The sequence below is a fragment of the Talpa occidentalis genome, unplaced genomic scaffold (genome assembly GCF_014898055.3).
Source record: "Talpa occidentalis isolate TD23 unplaced genomic scaffold, MPIMG_talOcc4v2.1 talOcc4.7, whole genome shotgun sequence".
Classification (NCBI taxonomy): domain Eukaryota; kingdom Metazoa; phylum Chordata; class Mammalia; order Eulipotyphla; family Talpidae; genus Talpa; species Talpa occidentalis.
This window is the reverse complement of record NW_023605083.1, coordinates 3737172-3757231: the sequence shown is the minus strand read 5'-3', so window position 1 is coordinate 3757231 and position 20060 is coordinate 3737172. Positions and strand designations below refer to the sequence as shown.

The window sequence follows — 20060 nt, the reverse complement described above, 5'->3', positions numbered from 1 at the left end:
TGAGTTTATTTAATTCTCCCGGGAGCTCCAGAGGCGCGCGAGGTGTGCCCACCGCGCAGAGGAGGGAGCGGGACCCCAGGAGGGGAGCCACTTGTCCGAGCTCACACGGCTTGCGGGAAGGAGAAAGACTCCCCCCTCGTCTGCTGACTACAGGGATCAGAGGCCCAAGCCTCCAGGCCCACCTGCCTCCACTCTCCCAGGACAGAGAAGAGGGGAGGAGGCGGGCGGGGGGCGGGGGTCAGGGGGGAAGAAGAGGCCGTCTAGGGGGGCCGTGACATTCAGTCCGACCTCTTTCCCCTCCTGCTTTCCCTTCCTTTTCCTGGTTGAGGCATGAAATGGAGCTGGGTGAAAGCAGCGCTGGCCCAGAGTCCTGCAGCACCTGGGCTCCAGCCTGGCCTCCTGGCAGCGCTCCCCGCCCCTGCACACATGCACAGGAGGCCCTGGGAGCAGAGCTGCCTCTCAAGGCAGCCGTGGCCCAGACCAGCTCCGGAGGGTGTTTTTCACTCTGGCTTTTCCAGCTGCCGCTGTCATTGGCCAGGGCCCCATCCAGCCGCCCAGCCCCTGGTGGCACCTGACCTCTGGGGTGTTCTGAAACATCAGGGGTGGAAAACAGCCCTGTGGGGTCACTCATTAAACTCCCTGATGCGGCTTTTTCCAAGAATCCAGCAACTGGACTCTGTGTTCTCTCTGGGCTGGGACTCGCAACCTGGGGCCCAGCCTGGAGGACACTCTCTGTTCCTGGGGATGGCGTCCAGCCCAGGGCAGTGCCATGAGGCGGTTGCAGGGCAAGGCGTCAGGGTCTCTACAGACCCAGGCCCCTCCACGAGCAGTGGGTATAGAGCCCTTGACTGGCGCAGAGACATGGAGCTCAGGAGGGGTCTCCTCCAGGTCAGGTGCACGGGAGCTGGGGGTTGAATGAGATCACGTCCATCAAGCTGCCCTTCAGCAGTTCAGACAAGAGCCCATCACAGTCAAAGCCAACTGAGCCCTGCCGCAGGTGGAGGGTGGGGGAGGGGAGCGGTCACACCGCAGGAAGACAGCTGACAGCTGACGGGTGCCCTGCAAGGCACAGGTGACAGGCAACAGTGGACTCAGCTCAGCCAGCAGTAGGGAGCAGGAGACCCCAGCCGCACATGCCTCTGTTTTGTTGCTGGAACCTTTGAGCACCTACTGGATGTCAACATGAGAACGAGCAAATGACAAGGGATTGATGTGGGGGAGACTTTTCCCTAAGATGGCGAACACAGCAATGACAGTTATTCCACGGTCCCAGGACCTGGGCCATTGCAATCAGGCAAGAAAAAAAAAGGCACGAAGATAACAAAGGGAAAAGTGTAACTGTTTATTCACAGAGAGTGTTAATGTCCACATAGAAACAACGCATTGGAAAATGAAATTTAAAATATTATTTACAATAGTATTGAATTTTAAAAAACTACTTAGAGAGCCTCCCTGGTGGCACAGGCAGTTGAGTGCCGTGCTGTGAAGCTGTCCGCTGCAGCCTCTGCAGCACAGGTTCGATCCCTGCCGGCTGGGGAGATACCCACATGGTGCGGCAGACCTCTCCTGTCTCGCCTGCTGCTCCCCTCGCAGTGTATTTCAGTTAGTCTGCCTGTTCTGCTCCCCGCTCTGTCTCTGGTAAATCCTCTCACACTCCCACACATCTGGCCTATACCCTGATTCTTATATAAATAAATAAGTCTTAAAAAAAATTACTTGGAAATACATTAAATGAAAGACAGCCATGTCCTTCAACTGTAACACATTGATTACTCAGGCATCCGGGTCAAGACAGATCTTCTGGCATTCATATTGACACTGAGGACCTTCATACCTCCCACCTGCCAGATTTTCTCTAAAATAAGACTTGGGCTTTTGCCTGAATAGACCTCTACCCAACAGGTCATCCTAGGTAAGCAACAAAGTATCTATCTCAAAGCCAGGCACTGGAGCAGCCACACCTGTGACCTCAAGAAATCCCATCTCTTCTAGAATGAGAAGTGACTTTGTTCACCCTGATGCTACAGACCCCAGGCCTGTGCCACAGTAACTACACATCCTTCCCCAACCCCACCTGGTCCATTTGGAGCACCTTATCACCTGCGGGGACCTGGGAACAGGCCAGCTCTTCTAGCTCTAGGTCCTGCAAGTCTCTGTCCTTCTAAGAGTCTTACCTGGGATTTCACATCAATCAAAGGAGCTGTGTTGTGACCCACAAGAGCATATGTTTCAACACTGTCTTAGAGATAGAATTCTCTCTAAAAGTCTTAAAACAAAAGTCACATTTATGACAAATGAAGGTCATTTCAAGAGGCAACTCCTGCAGACAGACCTACTTGGTTTTCTTTCTCGTGGTTCATGTAAGCAGCAATGAATTCTTTTGAATACACAGTTTTAGGTTTTAATAAATGCTGGAAATTTCAGAAGATATGAATAAATGGAGTGGCATGCCATGAGCAAGGGCAGAAATGCTCAGTATTGTTAGATGGTGTATGGATCAGGATTCTAGACTAAGGGGATGCAATGCAACCCCAACCAAGTTCCTGGCAGCCTTTTTCCTATGAACTGACCCTTTGTTTCTACTCTGTATATGGAAATGCAAAGGCTCTGGATTGGCTGAAGCAATTTTGAAACAACAAGCTTGGAAGATATACACTATCTGACTCCAAGACTTAGCATAAAACCATAATAAGCAATGGTGTGGCGTGAGCGTTACGGTAAATAACCAGATCAGTGCAACACACAGGGACACCTGAAACAGAGCCACACTTCCATGGTCGACTAATTACCAACCGAGGTGCCAACGTAATTCAGTGGAGAAAGAAAGTAAAGTCTGCAACTGAACTTGCTAGAACAACTGGAAATGCGTAGGGCAGGGGAATAGCCATTGCCAGGTTGGAAGAAGGGAGTGATGTGTTCTGATCCAAGCTGTCGGATGGAGAGAGGACGGGCAGCAGGCCTGGGGAAGTAGAGAAACCATGGAGGAGGCTACATTCTCTGCAGCAGAAGGTGGTAGATCAGTGTGGGGGCCGGGAGGTGGGGGAGGTGGGAGAAAGGGGCCGACTCTGGATATCAGTTGGAACACCTCAAACTCCAGTGCCTCAGTTTCTCCCTCCAGCCAGGCTTGGGTGCTGCTGTGCTTTTAGAAGTGGTCGTTCACTTGGCAGGTACGCAGGCCTCTTGAGGTGTGGGTGAGAGACAAAGACCAAGTTCGCTCGGCCCCAGGTGGGGGATCCCCTCTCACTGTGTCCCAGGCCTGGGCCCCAGGGCACTCTGCAGGATAAGGGCGGGAACACGAGGGAGATGTACACCTAGCAGAGGAAGGGGTGCAAGCAGGAGGCGGCTCACCCTGGAGTCAGCCAGGCCACCCTCACCTTGATCTCTGCCTCTGGCAGTCATCTCCTTGCTGCTCAGTGGGAGGGCCCTGCTGGCAGTCAGGCCCCTGTTTTCTTCTCAAAAGAGCTGTGACCTCACTGTCCCTCATGTCACCAGTGTCTGTGTGTCAGGAAGAGACAATCCCCTGGGCTGGAGCCATTTCTACAGCAGGGAGTCACACGGCCACAGCCTGAGGCCCTGGGACTGAGGCGCTGTCTCCTCCACCAACTCAACTCAGCTGCAGCCGAGGGTCTGGCCAGAGCTTCAGAGATGGCTCCCTAGTCCCCTCGGCCACTGACCTGCGGCGCAGGCCTGGGGAGGAGCCCTCGCTGCCAGCTCCTGTCTGCACAGTGGGGATGGAAGTAGCACAGGGTGGGCCTGGGGGCTTCCATGAATGTAAGGAGAATAAAGGTGACTCGGTGGGAATCAGAAGGGCTATGAACAGGGCCCAGGCACCCCCAGATGCTTAGGGGGTGCTGACCCTACATCCTCTTCCATCCCAAGCCCCCTCCTAGACTGGCAGGGGCTCATCCCTCACCTCACCCCCTTTCTAAGGTCTGGGTAATGGGGCGTCTTTCTAATGGTACTGGAGCCACTACTAACTGGAGAGATTCTGGGGGAATCATCAGGTCTTACTGCCTCTGCTTCCCTCTCCACTTCCTTTGTAGTAACTCCAAGGAAGTGGTCCCAAGCCACTGAGCCGTCTGCTCCCCAATTTCCTCCGGAGGCAGTGAGAAGGAAGAAATGAGGACCCAGCAAATGAGGACTCAGCCAGGGGTAGTTCAACAGCTGGGGAAACTGAGGCTGCAGGTCTGCTGCTGTGTCTTATTTTGCAGCTGTTCCTCACTCCCCGCTGGGGAGGAAGGCAGAGAGGCCGGGAGGTGGCCCCGTGATGGGGCTGAGACAGCTGCCATCCCTTCCACCCCTCAAGTCACCCACAGTCACCTCACGGGTCACAGGAGCCCCTGCCATCAACGCCCACTGCTGGGGTTTGGGGGCCAGAGACTAAGGGCTTCCAGGGACTTTAAAATATGACTTAGCTTGAAACTGGTCAGAGCCTTTTCTCTCCCTAAAGGACTCGCAGCTTCTGACTGACACCCATGAGCTCGAGTGGGCAGACGGGAGTGTGAGCCCCACTGGCTGTCAGGGGGCTGGGGGTCGCTCAGCCAGCAACCTGGCCCCTCCCCTTGGGTCCCTTTCTCAGGTGGCTCCCAGTACAGGAAGGGGCCTGCCACACGACTCCCCCTTGGCACCCCCCAAATTTTCTCCAGCAGTGACAACTCAAGGCTCCCACTGTTATAGGACAGGGAGAGGGGCAGCCCAAGCGTTACACCACGTCCTGGCTTCGGGGCTGGGAGGATCTGGACGGCCGCCCTCACCATGGCCGCTGCGAACCCCACGGGACCTGCTGCTTTACCGGCTGTGGTTGTAGTGAGTGGTGACTTGGGGCCCGTAAAGGCAGCTGGAAGGAAGCTTCTAAAGGCCAGAGTGGGGTCACAGCTCCTGTTCTGCAAGCAAAGCTCCCCCTGTGCACCCCAACCTTGCCGGAAGACCGAGGGGCGCGCAGGCAGCGGGTCTGCTGTTCACTGTCGCGGGGAGCCCAAGGGGCTGGCGAGGCGCCAGGCTCTGGTGAGTCAGCCGGAGGCCGGCCCTGGACACAGGGGCGAGACTGGACTTTCCAGCGTGGCCCCCGGCTGGGATCTCTCGCCCCACCCTGGGCCCGGGCTCCGCGGCCAGCGCAGGGGCCGCTTGGGGAAGGGCCGCGAGGTGCGCAGGGGGCTCCGGCTCCCCGGCCAGGCCGAGTCTGCGGAGGACCCGCTGGTCGCCGGCCAGTGGCCGCGGCCCGCCCTCAGCCCGGGCTCCTCTGAAGAGCCGCCGCCCGCGGCCAGGGCGGGAGTCCCGCCCCGCGCTCCGCCCCGCCCCGCCTAGCGCCCTGGGGAGTCTGGGGGGGCGCGGGTCCGGCGGGGGCGGGGCGGGAGGGGCGGGGCGAGGAGGGGCCCCCCAGGCCCGCCCCCCGCAGGTAGCCCCGGGCGCTGAGCGGCTCAGCGAGGGGGCCGGGCCGGGGCGGGGCCTGTCACGCGCCTTCCCCACCCCACGTGTCGGGGTGCCGGCCCCCCCCGGCGCTGCGATTATAACCCGGGCTGCGCGCGGCAACCGGCCCTGCTCCGCTGCCCGCCGCCGCGCCCAGAGACCGGTAAGGCCCCCCCCGCCCCCCGGCCGCCGAGGCCCAGGCCGCGCCCGCTCCGCCTCGTGCCCTCCCGGCCTCCCCGAGCGCGGGGCGCGGCGGCCTCCGCGTGGCAGGTGGGGAGGGGCGGGGGTGGCCCCGGGGGGCCGCGCCCCAGATGGGGCCTGGGCGCGAGGGCAGGGGGCCCCCTCGGGGCTCCTACTGCTGGGGGCCGGGCGGGTCGGGCCGAGGTCCCCTCGGGGTTCCCCGGGATCCAGCCCGCCCGGGCGCGAGCCCCTCCCCGGGGTGACAGCGCCGGGCCCGGTGTCCCCCGCCCCTCCCTGGCCCCCCAGCCCCCCCTCCCCTCCGCGGGGCCGGGAGCTCCAGCCCCGCCTCCGCGCTCGCCCCGGGTTGGGTGCGCCGGGCCCAGCCTCAGTTTACCCGGGCATGTGGGCTGGGGACCCCGGCTTGGGGCGACTGGTCTCCCCCACCTGCAGGGGCGTCAGCAGTCCGGCTCTGCCCCTTCCCCCCCAAACACCCCCCCAGGCCCTCCCCGCCCCCAGGGAACTGGCCCCGGGCCCTCCCGCGCTCCCTTCCCGGCTGCCCGGCTCCCTGCGCCCTGGGCGGGGCCGCAGGAAATGGCCGAGGGCTGGGCTGCTGCTGCCTTTGGCCCCTCCAGTGCGGCGCCCTCGGGCCGGAGGGTCATTGTGAAATGGAGGAAAATCCGCCCATCCCGCCCAGGGTCTTGCAGGGGAGGTGCCTGTTCGGTGTTCCCCGTCTGCGGAGTGGGGTGTCTCCCCGGAGCGGGATCTGGATTCGCATCTCAGGCAGGACCAAACCTGTTCTTCCCCCCAAAGATGGCTCAAATAGGAACTGGCTCTGACCCCTCCCACCCCAGCCAGGTGCTGCTGACAGGAGGCGGCAGGTGCTGGGCTCAGCCCACCTAAGCTACAGAGCGGTCACCAGCCCCCAGCCTCAGTTGCTCCGTCTGTCAGAGCAGGCGGTGGCTCAGGGCTCAAGAAAGATTCTAGAAGGGCCTGTAGACTCTTGAGAGCCAAGCCTGGGTCATCAACTGGGAGTGCCCCACCTGGCCGCACTGGGACTCCTGCCCACCCTCCCTAGCTAGGGGTGGGGGAAGGAGACAAGGCAGGAGATGCCATAAGTGGACGGGGTCTTTGGCGATGGCTTGGAACTGCAGAGGTCTCCACTCTGAACCCCACCTCCAGCTCACCAGGGTCCCTACCCCGCTCCAGCCAGGTCAGGGGAGCCACGGGGTGGCGGCGGGATGGGGGTCCTGTGCCAGGTGGAGCCACCTGTACCCTCTGTTGAAAAAGCAATTCCAGCTCTGCTCCCCGCAGGTGGCTGAGTGATGATCCTGCTCCCACCTGCAGCTGGGCCCGGGCGAGGGGTAGGGTGCAGGAGGGAGGCCCCCACGCTCTGCACAGCTCCTCTGGGTACTCAGCCGTGCCCCCATCGGCTGCCTGCCTTCTCTGAGCTTGTGGGACCAGTTGGTTCTGATAGTAACCATATCCCCAGACTCAGGGCCCAGGGGCTAGATTCAAAGTGGGGGATCAGGCCCTTTGCCTGATTGGAGAAGGCAGGGGAGGCCCAGACTCATCTGCTGTGCAAGCGCTTTGTCCTGCCCCATCTCATCTTTGCCCCATGGGTTCTGGGCTCCCGGCCAGAACAGCCAGATGCCTTCGCTTGACGGCACACAGCCCGAGGCTCACGCCTTGCCTCTGGGCTCATGAAAAGAGATAACTGGGGAACTCAGGGGCTAAAGCGCTGGTTGCTGCACTTGCCGCCTGTGGGGCAGGCACCCTCCCCAGGCTGGGCTAGACCCAGCTCGCAGAGATGTTTCAGAGTTTTGAGGAGAATGCTCAAACTCCATAAGCAAATTTCTCAGGAAGCCTAGCGAGATTCCCTTTCCCTCCCTACCTCAGGGCCTTTTGTCAAAACTGGAGACTCAACCTTCCTTAGCCACGCAGACTCCCAAATGACCCCCAACCCTGGGTGGAAAACGTTTGCTGGAGCGTCTGTGTCCCCAAGAGAGCCCAGTGTTCCTGATGAGATTCTCAGACCTCAGGAATCCCACAGCCGTTCAGTGAGTGTAGCCTAGGCAGCCCCCTAGGCAGCTTCCTCACCTGTCACTTGGGAAGAAAATCCCTCCCCTGCCTGTGTCACCCTGGGAGATGTGCACCTGGAAAGAGCTGAGTCTGTGAAGCAAGAGGTCAGATGAATGCAGAGCAACATCTCCTGGTCAAAGTGCAAAATTGCAACCTTGCTCTATCAGACACAGACGAGATAGGTGGCCAATTCTAGGATGAGGAAATCCAAAGGGGAAAGAAATTTTGTGGTCTAAGTGGATTTTTTCAACTGAGTTAGAATCTCGGGGAGGGTGCAGAGAAGCATCCACATGGGGGTAGCCCTGATAGATAGAGAAATGGAATAGTGATTGGTGGTGATTCACTGGGGATTTTGATTTCTGGAAGATGCTTAAAGCCAGGAGGAGAGGCTCTGGCATCTCCTGGAGGAGAGGGTACAGGCCTAGAGAGGAGAGAGCCTATGGTCTACAGTCAGCCCAGGTTCCAGCCTGGCACTGCCACCTGCAAGCTTGTGATGGGCAAGTTGGGAACTTCCCTGAGCCTCAGGTTCACCTGTAGGTCCGTAAAGGGGTAATAACAGTCCCCGCCTTGAAATGCTCATGTGGCCCTGAATGGAATCTCTGCTTTTATCATTGTTCCAGCTAAGATTTTCAGAGCCACCTTGGGTTTCCTTAGCATTAAGTGAGCACCCAGGCTGGCCTGGCATGTTCCTGGAAGCTGCTGGCCGGCTCTGACTGCCTTGCCAACTAAGGCTGGCATGCATCCTGGCATGGGGCCACCTTCTCCCAGGTGTCCCTTTTCTGGTGAAGTCTGGTTGGGCACGTGCCAGGGTGCAGTCTGGAGGGTGTGATGGGACAAGTCTAGGGCAGGGGGCAGCTGAGTCCTGCTAGATGCCTCCTTGGGCAGGAAGCCCAGTGTCCTGAGTGTCAGAACCGCGAGAGCTTTGGGACCGTTGTGTGGATGGTGACATCGAGACTTGCCCGGGTCAGCAGTGGCGGTGGTGAGGGGACTTGGCGCCTCTCTCCCAGGGTCACTGTGGGGCCTGTTCTCTCCCCATTTTGCAAATGGACAGCTGAGTTTGCCCGAGTCCAGTGCTCCCACACTGTGTAGCTGCTCTTCCCTCTCTACCTCCCTCAAACTGAGGCCTCCGTTTCATTTTGATTCTGCCCAGACTTCAGCCTCGTCATGGCACCCAGGGACCTTGGGGGCTGAGGAAAAAGTGCTGGGGGCACAGGAGCTGAGCAGAGTCCGATGGCCTCCTTCCTCAACCCTGGGCAGCAGAAGGCCAGACACGCACACTCACTTGTGTGCTTGCAGGCACATGTGTGTGCACAGGCAGGCACTGCATGTGTGCAAGTGCATGCAGGCACCCTTGTGTACTCAGGCACGCACTCCCAGGGGCCCACATTCCTTCCCCGGGCCCAGAGGCTGAGGTCTCAGTGGCACCCGTGCGTGCAGCCCTGCAGGCTGGTGGCTGGCTGGCTCCGGCTGAGAGCATGCCTGGAATCCCGGGCTTGGAAAGGATTTAAATTCTCTCTTCGCACAAGTGAGGGCTGATCTCCAGACGGTGGACTCAGCCTGCTGTTCTGAGCGCCAGCCACATTCTGGGCACTGTGTGAGGTTGTCCCTGTCCCATGGACAGGGGCACAGGAGGGTCATGTGTGGTGATGGGACAACCTCAGACAGTGTGGGGGACCAGTGTGGGGGATCCCCGGAGCAGAGCAGGCGCAGCGGGGTTGCCTCCATGGAACTTCCCCTCCCACAGTCTGGGACCCTCCCTCGGCTCCAGGTCCCTTAGGGAGGCGGCAGAGTGGGTGACTGTAAGAACTGGGCAAACCTTGGGCCACGTCACCTGCCCCGTCTCTAGCCCGCCTCCACCCCGGGTGTCTGAGGTGCCTGCGGGGTCCAGAGCCTGGTCCCTCACCCCGTGAGTCTGAATCCCAGCAGCCAGGCAGGGTCCAGAGGGCTCCTGAACCCAAGTACGCTCCTGGTCTCTGGAGTAGCCTTGCCAGGCGAGGGCTCACATGGGGTTGGGGTGGGCTTGGGGTGTAGACACACGCTGACACCTATGAACCTGGGCATTGAAGTAGGCGTCGTTCACTGTCCGTGACCCCTCATCTGGGCCGTCGTTAACCTTTGCGACAGCATGCACAGCCCACCCCCCCTGCGTGTGCCACCAGCCCTCTTGTCCCCCAACATGCAGGACCGGAGGCCAGGAGGCCAGCTTGCCACGCAAGCCGGAGAGCTGCTCAGGTGGTGGGGGGCCTGGAAGGCTGGTCCAGGTCACTGGCTGCACCCCAGCCGCCCTGCAGGCCACTGAGCAGCCTTTGTTTTTGCAGAGTTGTTTGCTGAGCCGCCAAGGCAGCTTCCAGAAGCAAGGACCCCACCTCCCATCCCAGGTACCGCTCCCTGCCTCAGTCCTCCAGCTCCCCCTCCCTCCCTGTGTCCTGGGGGCCCTGTTGCCTGGCCGCGGTTCCCACAGACCCTTCTGGGGGCTCCAGGGCCAAGTCCTGCTGAGTCACCAGAGCCCAGCTGGCCGGGTGGGGAGGGGCAGAATCTGGCAGGTGGCCCGGTGGAGGGGATAGCTGCGGGTGCCCATCAGAATCCCCCCTCACTGCTGCAGGAAGCGTTCTCCCCTTCCAAGTGACCTCACCTCCAACCCTCGGTTTCCTCTTCGGCAGAGTGGGCCCTGTAGCAGGATCTGCCCTCAGACCACGCGTGTCCAGGCAGCGTCAGGGAGCTGCGTGTTCAGGGGAAGACATTGCACACGGGGAGCTGCAGGGCAAGCTGATGGAGGCCCTGGTGCTTCTAGAAGCTTCACTGTAGTTGAGAGAGGGAAGGGCAGGACACATCTGTCCCAGCTGCACAGTGACGGACCCCGGTCCATGTCCCCGGGGAAGGATCTACCTTTGCCTCTTTCCTTCCCTCTCTGGGCCTCAGTTTCCCCACCCACCGCTTGTCCCCGAGCGCCTCTCAGTGGAGCATTTTCAGTTGATTTCAGTGGGTGCTCAGGGTCTCCTCACAGGGGCTTCCATGTGAAAATCCCAATGTGTGGGGTTTGGATGGGGCTCCAGGGGGGCGCCGCTCTGGTACTCCAGCCAGCCACTGACCCCACTAAGCCCCGTGTCCGTCCCCAGCAGGCTCAGCAATGCAGGCCCCACAGGGCCACAGCGGGCAGGCAGGACTGTGCGCGAGGCCACAGGGCCATGTCTGGCCCTTGTGAGCTCTGCAAGGGCAGGTGTGCTGGCCTGGGGGCCAGCAGCTCAGCCCAGGCATTCCTAGTGGGTGGGGGCTCCCTCCAAGACAGCCCTTCCTCCACCCAGCCCAAACCCTTGTCAGCATTCCCGGTGCCCCAGCGTGTGGCTGCAGGAAGCTCCGATCCAGTTCCCCACAGACCCATCCCAGGGCTTACGCTGTCCACTGCCCTGGTGGGGATGGGCTGGCTCAGGGCACTCACATTCTCCCTCACCTCCGCCCAGACGAGATGTCCAGCAAAGGCTCCGTGGTCCTGGCCTACAGTGGCGGCCTGGACACCTCCTGCATCCTGGTGTGGCTGAAGGAGCAAGGCTATGACGTCATCGCCTATCTGGTGAGGAGGCACCGGCCTGCCTGCCTTCCTACCTGCCAGTCCTGCTGCCATCCCGCCCGCGGTCCCCCTGCACGCCAGCCACACCCTCTCCAAGCCCATCTTCAGGGAGACTTCTTTCCTTGCCCTGTCTCCCCATCTGGAAGTGACGATCCAGCCCTCCCTCAGGCCTGCCATGCCCCAGATCACACATCTGGCTGCCTGGGCCTCAGCCACCCCTGGGCAGATAAAAAAGCTGCTGACTGCAGAGAAGCACCTGCGGCTGGGCCCCGGGCGGGTTCCCGAGTCTGCTGAGCTGAGCGGGTCTGCTGCCAGAAGGCAGGGCCCCCGTCTGGGCAGCAGGCCAGAGTGCAGCAGCAGAAACTCGCCCCTGACAAGTCGGGGGGCTGGGGGGCCAGAGGTCAGGGCTCCAGTAGTGAGGACCTGGGCAGTGCCGGCCCAGCCCTGGTCTCAGTGGCTGGGATTCCTGGGGAAAGTCAAGTCGCTGCCCTTGGCTATGGAGGTGGGGGAGGGGGTCAGGCAGTTCCTGACAAGCCAACCTTTGTCCTGACTTTGGGGGTGTTGGTGGGAAGAGCTCAAGGGATTCAGGGGAAAACAGACCTTCAAGGCAATGCCAAGAAATGTTGCATCCAGACTCAGTGAGCACAGCTGGCACCGCCAGCCCTCCAGGCCACAGAGATTCCGACCAGCCCGGGCTCAAGCGTGAGCCCAGGGAGAAGTCCAGTATCCCCAGACCCACTGCGCGTTCTCCTGACCACAAGCCCAGCCGCCTGTGGGCATCTGTGTGTGTGTGTGTGTGTGTGTGTGTGTGTGTGTGTGTGTGTGTGTGAATGGGGCTTGCCCAGGGCTCCCCCTGGGGGCTTCTCGCCCTCTTCTTCCTGCCTCTGTGCTGACTGGGCCTCTCTGCTTCTGCTTCCCAGGCCAACATCGGCCAGAAGGAAGATTTTGAGGAAGCCAGGAAGAAGGCGCTGAAGCTTGGGGCCAAAAAGGTACCAAGTGGGAGGCAGGGCTTGGGGCTGAAAGTGGGGTTTTGACACAGGGAGGGGTTCCCTCTTCCTTATCCCTTGCATTTCTTCCAATAAGTTCTCTTGCTTTCTAGACTATAGACCAACTCCCCCCGTTTTGGGGTGTGTGAATGCCATTGTCTTCCTGCCTCCCCTAACTGCTCTTCCACCCAGTCACTGATCACCTCTCCATCCATCCATCCATCCATCCCACCCACTTGTCCACCCGCCCAGTTTTATCTCTGTCCATCTGCCCTTCCACTCCCTCATCCATCCGACCATCATCCATTCAACCAACCACCCTCTCACCCATATCCATCCATCCATCCATCCACCCATCCATCCATCCATCCATCCATCCAGACTCCACCCAACTGTCATGCATGCATCCATCCATCCATCCATGTATTTATCACCATCCAGTTCATCCCTCTTATTTCTGTCATCCACCCCATCCTTCCAGCCATTCAACCGAATAAAAAGTCTGAGTGCAGTGCCCCCACTGAGCATCTGATCATGTGGCAGGCAGGCCCTGTGCTGTGTGGGGCCACTGGGGTGTGAAGTGTGAGCTGCTCCTACAGGGACACCTGGGGGAACAGGGATGGTGAGAGAGGTCACCAGCCTGCACGTCTAGTCGAACTGGTTCCCTCTGCAGGACTCCTCTGGGTTTCCAGACCTAAAAACACACCCAACACTGAGAAAGGGCTCAGTCAGCAGGTTCAGATGAACATGTGAGGGAGTAAAGGCCCAAGTCCGCCCCACCACAGGGGCCATCATATAAACTGGTCAGGTGAGGAGGAGTTATCTGAGCAGGAGCCCAGAAGTGTCGGGACACTTGAGTGTTGAAGATGAGAATGTGCTTCAGCCAGCACATGAGTTGGGTCCAGCACACTGTTCTGGGAGGGATTTAAGGACACATCCAGTTTCAGCTGGATGGAGTACTGGGACTGACTCGCAATGTCTGCCGTAGCACAGGAGGGAGAACAGTGGTATGTGCTGGATTGATTCTCAGTGTCTGCCATGGGTGCACATAATGGTATGTGCTAGGATGGATTAGTGATGTCTACCGCAGGTGTGGCAAGAACTGTGGAGGCACAGCTTGCTGGGATCCATTAGCCATGTCTGCCTTAGAAGCAGGTCATTTGAGGCCCCTGCGGCTCTATCAGAATACAGCCCCCCTGGCTGAGGCCCTCTCCCATGGGCTCCTCTCCCCGTAGGTGTTCATCGAGGATGTCAGCAAGGAGTTTGTGGAGGAGTTCATCTGGCCCGCTGTCCAGTCCAGCGCGCTGTACGAAGACCGCTACCTCCTGGGCACCTCTCTTGCCAGGCCCTGCATTGCCCGCAAACAAGTGGAGATTGCCAAGCGGGAGGGAGCCAAGTATGTGTCTCATGGAGCCACAGGAAAGGTGAGGAGACAGATGGGCCCAGTGGGCTGGACAGAGGGAGGAGCCGGCAGGTGAAGGGCGTGCAGCAGCCAGGTGCTGGATGTCATTGAGCACCAGGAGGCTGAGCCCAGAACTGCTCAGTGGCTGGGCCACCGGTTGGGTGTGGATAAGAGGGGCAGTGGGAGTGGTGAGCGTCAGGGATAGGGAGCCCTGGTGCGGTGAGCTCTGGATGTCTGTACTGCTGTGATGGGAACAGTCACCCCAAAGGTGGATGTGAGTTTTGGACTCAGGGACATCGCCACTGGCCAAGGTCACAGTGTGAGTCACCATGCCTCGAGCGGAGGGCTGGGGGGGGGGGGCCAAGTTAGCAGAGGAGGTGAACCCCAGCAGTTGCCCTGAGCATGCCTTTGAGCAAATCCCTTCCCTCCCCCAGCCTCACTTCAAGTGCAAAATGGGGTAACACCCTGTGTTAGTTTCCAGGGCTGGAAGCCAGAAAGCCAAGGCCAAGGTGTGGGCGGGGCTGCATTCCTCTGAAGGCCCCAGGGAAGAGCCGATCCAGGCAGCTCAGGCCTCCTTGGCTGTACGTGCATTGCTCCGCACATGCACCATGTCTTCTCTCTGCGGCCCCCACCCCTTCCTCTGTCTCAGGGTCCAATTTCTCCTCTTCACAAGGCCATCAGCCTGCTGGATCAGGCCCCCCTGCCACCCTCTTTCACTTGAGTACCTCTGTAAAGACTCCATTTCCAAATAAGGTGCCATTCAGAGATACTGAGAGCTAGAGCTTCAAGTGAACTTTTGGGGGGACATGCTTCACCTCATAACACCCTCCACTTGCAGGTTTGTGTATAGTGCAGACTGGGAGGCCCTGTGGGCAGGAGGCACGAGGCCTGCGCGAGGCTGTGGTCAGGGAGCGAGGCTCCTGCCGATGCTGCGGACAGTCAGTCAACAGAGGGACTGGCCAGTCCAGGGCTCTTGGGTGCATGGCCACCACACAGGATGGCCTAGCCCGCAGCTCGCCAGCCCCCATCCGCAGGCCCTGCACCTCTGGAGCAGGGGCGCTCACTCCTGCTGGCCAGGGCGCTGGCAGGGACTAGGCCCCACTCACGATGGCGAAGAGGGGACCCCACCCCAGTTCCACGTCCATTCACTCACTCATCCACTTGGGCTCCCGCTCAGTGGCTGGTAGCAGGTGTAAAGGGCTGGTCCATGATGTGCGAGGGGAGCGGTGAGCTCCCCACTCCCGTAGCGATTCCAGCCCAGGTCTGGAGATGGGTGTTCTAGAAGAGCTCGTCCCCCAAGAAGCTCCCTCTGGTGGCACTCTCGGGACAGGGTGGGTCACATTCACAGCCGCTGGAGTGAGTGGGCGTATGGTGGCTATGGCTTGGCTAGTTCTTGGGGTTCATAAGGAGACGACCTCAACCCTCTGGACCCCACTCCCCAGCAGTCCACTTGGAGCTGGAAAGAGCTGGTAGCCGCTGCGTGTGCTGCCGGGTTGGCCGCGAGAGGGCAGCAAAGGCTTGGGCTTGCGGTCTCAGGGCTGCTTGCAGAGGAAGTGCAGGGAAGGAGGCCCCGAGGTCCTGTGTCCCCTGCCTGCTCCTCCTGGGCTAGGGTGTGCGGCTGCTGGGACTGGGGGTGCCCCTATCGCTCACACGAGTGTCTAAAGGAGACATGGCCAGACCCAAAACCTGGGGCTTCCCAGTCAGGGGGTCGGGGGGTTTGAGGGGTAGTTACCTTGACTTGCAGAACCTGGGGAATCGCCCAGCGACCTCCAGAGACACGTTCCTAGCACTGAGCCTGTGAGCGAGGAGAACCAGGAGCTGGGGTGGGGTCCTGATCAGTGGAGTTGGAAGCGGGGCCTGGAGTCTGGGTGGCGGGGGGTCAGGGCACACGCAGGAGGTGGATGGAGGCAGGACCAGGGCTGCTGGCAACCTCAGAGGCAGGGCTGGTAGGGCCGTTCACACCAAGAGAAAGGCCTGGGGTGTGAGCAGATCTTGGGGGGGTGTTCCTCACTGAGGAGGGGGAGGCCCCAGCGTGGCCAGTCCTGAGGCTCTGGCCTTGGGAAGTTTCCCTCTCCTGAGTCGGGGGAACCAGGGCCTCTGTGGGCCCCGGCACAGGTAAGGCCTTGTGAGTTTGCTGAGTCACCAGCCTGACAGGTACAGGGGCTCGGCGGCCTCCAGCAGGGGGCAGAAATGGGGACACTGAGACATGGGGTGGGGGGACAGAAGGGGTCAGGCACTCAGGATGCAGGAACAGACGGTGCAAAGGCCTGCAGGCTCCTCCCAGGGCCCAGCCGGGCAGCAGCTGGGGCTGAGTTGGCGCTGGGGTCGCCCCAAAGCCCTGCCGCAACAGGCAGAGAGCTGCAAAGAAGCTGGGGTGAGCCTTCCAGGACCTCCTCCCCCCAGTTTTGGAAGAAGGGCCTGGAAATATGAGCCTGAGACTCTGGCAGGGGCGTGGGGAGTTTTGTAAGTGGTGCCATCTGTATAGACTAACCCGGAGCAGATGGGAGACCCCAGCCCCTCTAGTCCTGGTGGGCGCTGCGCCCGCACTCACACACATCTGCACGTGGCACGCATGTGGGTGTGGACATGACACCCCCACCCCGGGGAGCTGCCAGGCGCTGAGAAGGGCTGAGGACCGGCCGGGCCTCGGCTCTGGTCTGGGGCAGGGTGTGAACGAGGGCCTCTGACTTGGGAGCAAATGGGCATCCCCGTGGCAGGTGAGGGTGGGCGGCACCAGCCCAGCCTGCCCCCCGCCAAGGAGGCACAGCCCCTTTGTGTTGAGGGACCTTGAAGCCATGGGGAGAAGCAGCGAGGACAGCCCCACTAGACCACGTACTTCACTTCCCACCCATTCACTGGGGACACTCATAGAACCTCTCTCTCGGGGGCTGCCGCAGAGAATCAGGGAGCCTCCAGGTGTGAGCTCTGAGATGGGGGTGTCGCCTGCCCGCTCTCCCCAGACAGCCAGCGCCCAGTAGGCGCAGTGCCCAGTAGGTGCCCACGGAAGGGCAGAGTGCAAGGGGTGGGTGCTGGCCGGGCACGGCCCAGGCCCCAGGAGACCCGGTGGTGAGGAGCAGTCTCGACCCCCGCCCTCCACCACCGGCTCCACATAGCCGGGCTGAAACCTGTATTTCCACCTCGCCTGACAAGACTCTGGAAAATAACATGTCATTCCCACGGCGCCCGGCTGCGCCTGCAGTGCTCACAGTAGGCGAGAGGCCCCTCTGTTATTTCCGCGGCGCTTAAGCCTCCGGGCCTGCTTGCTGGTGGCGGCCGATCCGGCCATTGTCTCTGGGCCGGGCTGCGCTGTCCGGGGCCTCCTCCCCGCACCCGGGCCTGGGGTGACGGCCGGTGGGGTGACGGCCGTCCCTACTACGGCGGAGGCACCGCAGATGGCGGTGGGGCAGGGCTGCCCAGGCCAGGCTCTATACCCAGGACGGGGCCCTTCTCTGCAGGGGACAGCGAGGCACCCAGGCCCCAGGGGTCAGCTGGCTCTTCCCATTCCCCGCAACCAGCCTTTGTACAGCTGGGGAAACTGAGGCTTGGTGAGACCTTACAGGTGGACACACACCTGGGGGCCCACACTGCCCAGTTCAGTGCTTGGACCTGTCCTGGGCCTGGTTCTGACCGCCCCTGTGGGCAGAGCTGTTTCCTCACCACAGTTTTCATCTGGGATCAGCAGAGGTCCCAGTCCTTGGGGGGGCTGCTGGACCATATCGGGGCCTGCCTGAGCTCCCTCTGTGTGCTGGCCATGGCCGCACAGCCCCTGGCCAGCCCCGGCCTGCCCTGACCAGCTCCTGACCAGCTCCCGCTCTGTGTTCCAGGGCAACGACCAGATTCGGTTTGAGCTCACCTGCTACTCTCTGGCCCCTCAGATTAAGGTAAGACGTTGCTGCCCATCTCTGGGTATGAGCACTGGGTGCTGAGTCCCCTGTTGGGTGGGGCATGGGGTTCTGGAAGGTTCTATGGACTGGGACGCCACTCCTCAGTCTTCTCGTGGTGGGTGGTGCCTTCCTTCCCTTCGCTCCCACCCGCCGCAGGGGCGCGTCGCCACCTGCCGGCCATTTCTGCTTCCTCGGCCCGACAAGCAGTGCCGCCCTTCAGCCATGCCCGCCTTCTCCGGGGATGTGGCTGCCAGTTTCTAAGCTGATCACGGCCCTTCCAGCCCCACTTGGTGTCAGCAGAGGTTCCCCCGCAGCTAGGTCCTCACCCTACCCCCAACTGACAAAGTCCTGGCCCCAGCATCTCCTTTCGGAATGGGGATCTCCAGGGTCTTGGGGAAGCAACGCCCCTGCCTGGCATCCTGCCCAGAGAGCACATGCCAGGGCCAGCCACCTGCAGCTGCTGCCCCTGCTGCCTGTGGTGGGCCTGAGCCTGGGCCCGTGTCCATCCACCTGCCCACCCATGTACTACCCTCCACCCACCCACCACCCCCCACCCCCCCATCACCCCCCACCACCCCCTCCCAGCCACCACCCACCTCTACCCCCCACAGGCCCCTCGAGGCCCCTCCCTGCCCTCACGGCATGGCCCTCACCTCCAGCCTGGCTGGCAGGTGCATGGGCTGAGCGGGGCCGTGTAGGGCACACCAAGTGCGAGCCCCAGGGGTAAATGCATGATTTCTAGGGACCATGTAAAAGAAATAAGATCAACAGCAGCAGGTGACATAGTTTTAATAACATACTTTATTGACCCCTGAGCACCCAAATGGTATCCGCCAACATCCATCCACATAAAGCCACGGGCACGCTTGTCCTCGCTGCCTGAACGCCCATGCCGGGCCCTGGGCCCCAGGCCGGTCAAGCCTGCGGCCACACGGGGGTCCCACTTCTGGTCTCTGTCTGTGGAGGCCAAATCTTGGGTGGAAGGATGGGCCAGGGCCGGGGCCCAAGCTGGGTCTCCAGGAGCCGGGATGAGGCCAGAGGCCTTCTGCCCCAGCTGACCCCATCCCGTGCACTGGGGGTCCTGGTGGCAGAGGCAGGGCCTGGCACGGTGGGCTCCAGGGCTGAGCAGGGGCTCATTTTCTTGCGGCCTGGTCTCTGACCCTCTGGAGCTGGTGGGGCCCCAGTGGGGTAAACTCCATCCCCTCGCTCAGGCTTGGACCCGTGAACCCCCTCCCTGTGCAGAGCTGTTCTGGACATGAGGGAGGGAGCCAGGGAGTGGTTTGGGCACACATGCTGCTCTCTGCCCCACCGTCTGGAGCATAGCACGGACCTTCCCTCAGCCCCTGGTGGGCTTTGGCTGGTGGCGCTTGTGAGAACCTGAGGCCTGACTAGTTCAAAGCCTCAGGTCTCAGTGGCAGAGACAGAGGCCCAGAGGGGGACCCAGCTGGAGCCACGTGGCCATTCCCCCGTGGAGCCTGGGCCTTCCACAGCCGTCTCCTGCCCGGTGGGGCTCCCTGCCATTCGCGACCTGCATCCTCTCCAGGAACACAGCAGGAGACCCCCAAGGGGTCATCAGGGCCTTGGGCCCCTCAACAGAGCACCTAGCTCTGCAACTGGGCTCCTCCTTTGACTCCTTGTCCCGCGTCCAGGTCATCGCTCCCTGGAGGATGCCCGAATTCTACAACCGCTTCCAGGGCCGCAACGACCTAATGGAGTATGCCAAGGTAGGACCCCACCCCTCCTGCTGCCCTCCCGCCACACCCCCACAACGGCTGTGGCTCAGTGGCACCAGGCTGGGCCTGATCCCCCAGGCCACGAGGGCCTGAGCCTTGGCCCGGCTGCCCCTGGTGGCGTCCGGCCGCGGAGCTGTGCGTGCTGCCTGCGTGGGCAGAGCATCTCCGGGGTCCCCAGCCCAGAGCCCGAGGGCACCGGGCTCCCTGTGCCTCCATTATCCTGCTCTCCTGCCACCTCAGCGCAGGCCTCACCGGAGACTGCCAGGGGTGTGAGCGACCTTCCCCGCCCCTCCCCCAGTTACCTGGCCGCTCCTCATCCCCCGAGAGCTCCCCCAGGAACAGGTAGAAGGTCGGCAGCAGCACCAGACAAAGGCTTTTTTTTTGTCCCGCCAGCCCTTTTGAAGTACAAGTTGCAATAAAACATATTAGAAGTTTTGCATCAAGATCCTTAGCGGCTCCCCAGGGTACCTTTCTTTTTAGCGACTCGATGGCAGCCCTTGACAAACAGCCTCAATCAATCAGACAGGGAAAAGCAAGCCGGTGCACACAGCAGAAAATTGCTCAGGTTTTTAAATAGCTGTCGCCAGGGCTGGCTGTGAGCGCGCCCTGCAGCCGAGGTGCCGCGTGGTAGGGGACGCGGGGGGACGCGGGGGGACACGGCCCTGCCCCTGCCGCCAGCATCCCATTAAGACCTGGAGAGCTGGGAGGAAAGGCCCGCACCACCATCTGTTGTTTTATTATTAAGAGGGGAGTTTACAAGAGCAAGCCCATATGTTGCCAAACAAATTGTCAAATAGCAGAGCGATTAAGAGAGCTGGGTTGGCA

The 20060-nt window shown here is 61.1% G+C and overlaps 1 protein-coding gene across 1 annotated transcript in view; it reads left to right on the top strand.

Annotated features, from left to right (window-relative positions):
* Nucleotides 1–5525: 5525 nt before the first annotated feature.
* The window catches only part of ASS1 (argininosuccinate synthase 1), a 41362-nt gene continuing 26827 nt past the window's right edge, over nucleotides 5526–20060 (top strand). Inside the window, exons 1-7 of the mRNA XM_037493611.1 lie at nucleotides 5526–5569; nucleotides 9984–10043; nucleotides 11124–11233; nucleotides 12151–12219; nucleotides 13452–13640; nucleotides 17443–17499; nucleotides 19152–19226. Of these exons, the coding sequence (XP_037349508.1) occupies nucleotides 11129–11233; nucleotides 12151–12219; nucleotides 13452–13640; nucleotides 17443–17499; nucleotides 19152–19226 (495 nt within the window). The 5' untranslated portion in view covers nucleotides 5526–5569; nucleotides 9984–10043; nucleotides 11124–11128. The remainder of the gene's footprint in view (nucleotides 5570–9983; nucleotides 10044–11123; nucleotides 11234–12150; nucleotides 12220–13451; nucleotides 13641–17442; nucleotides 17500–19151; nucleotides 19227–20060) is intronic.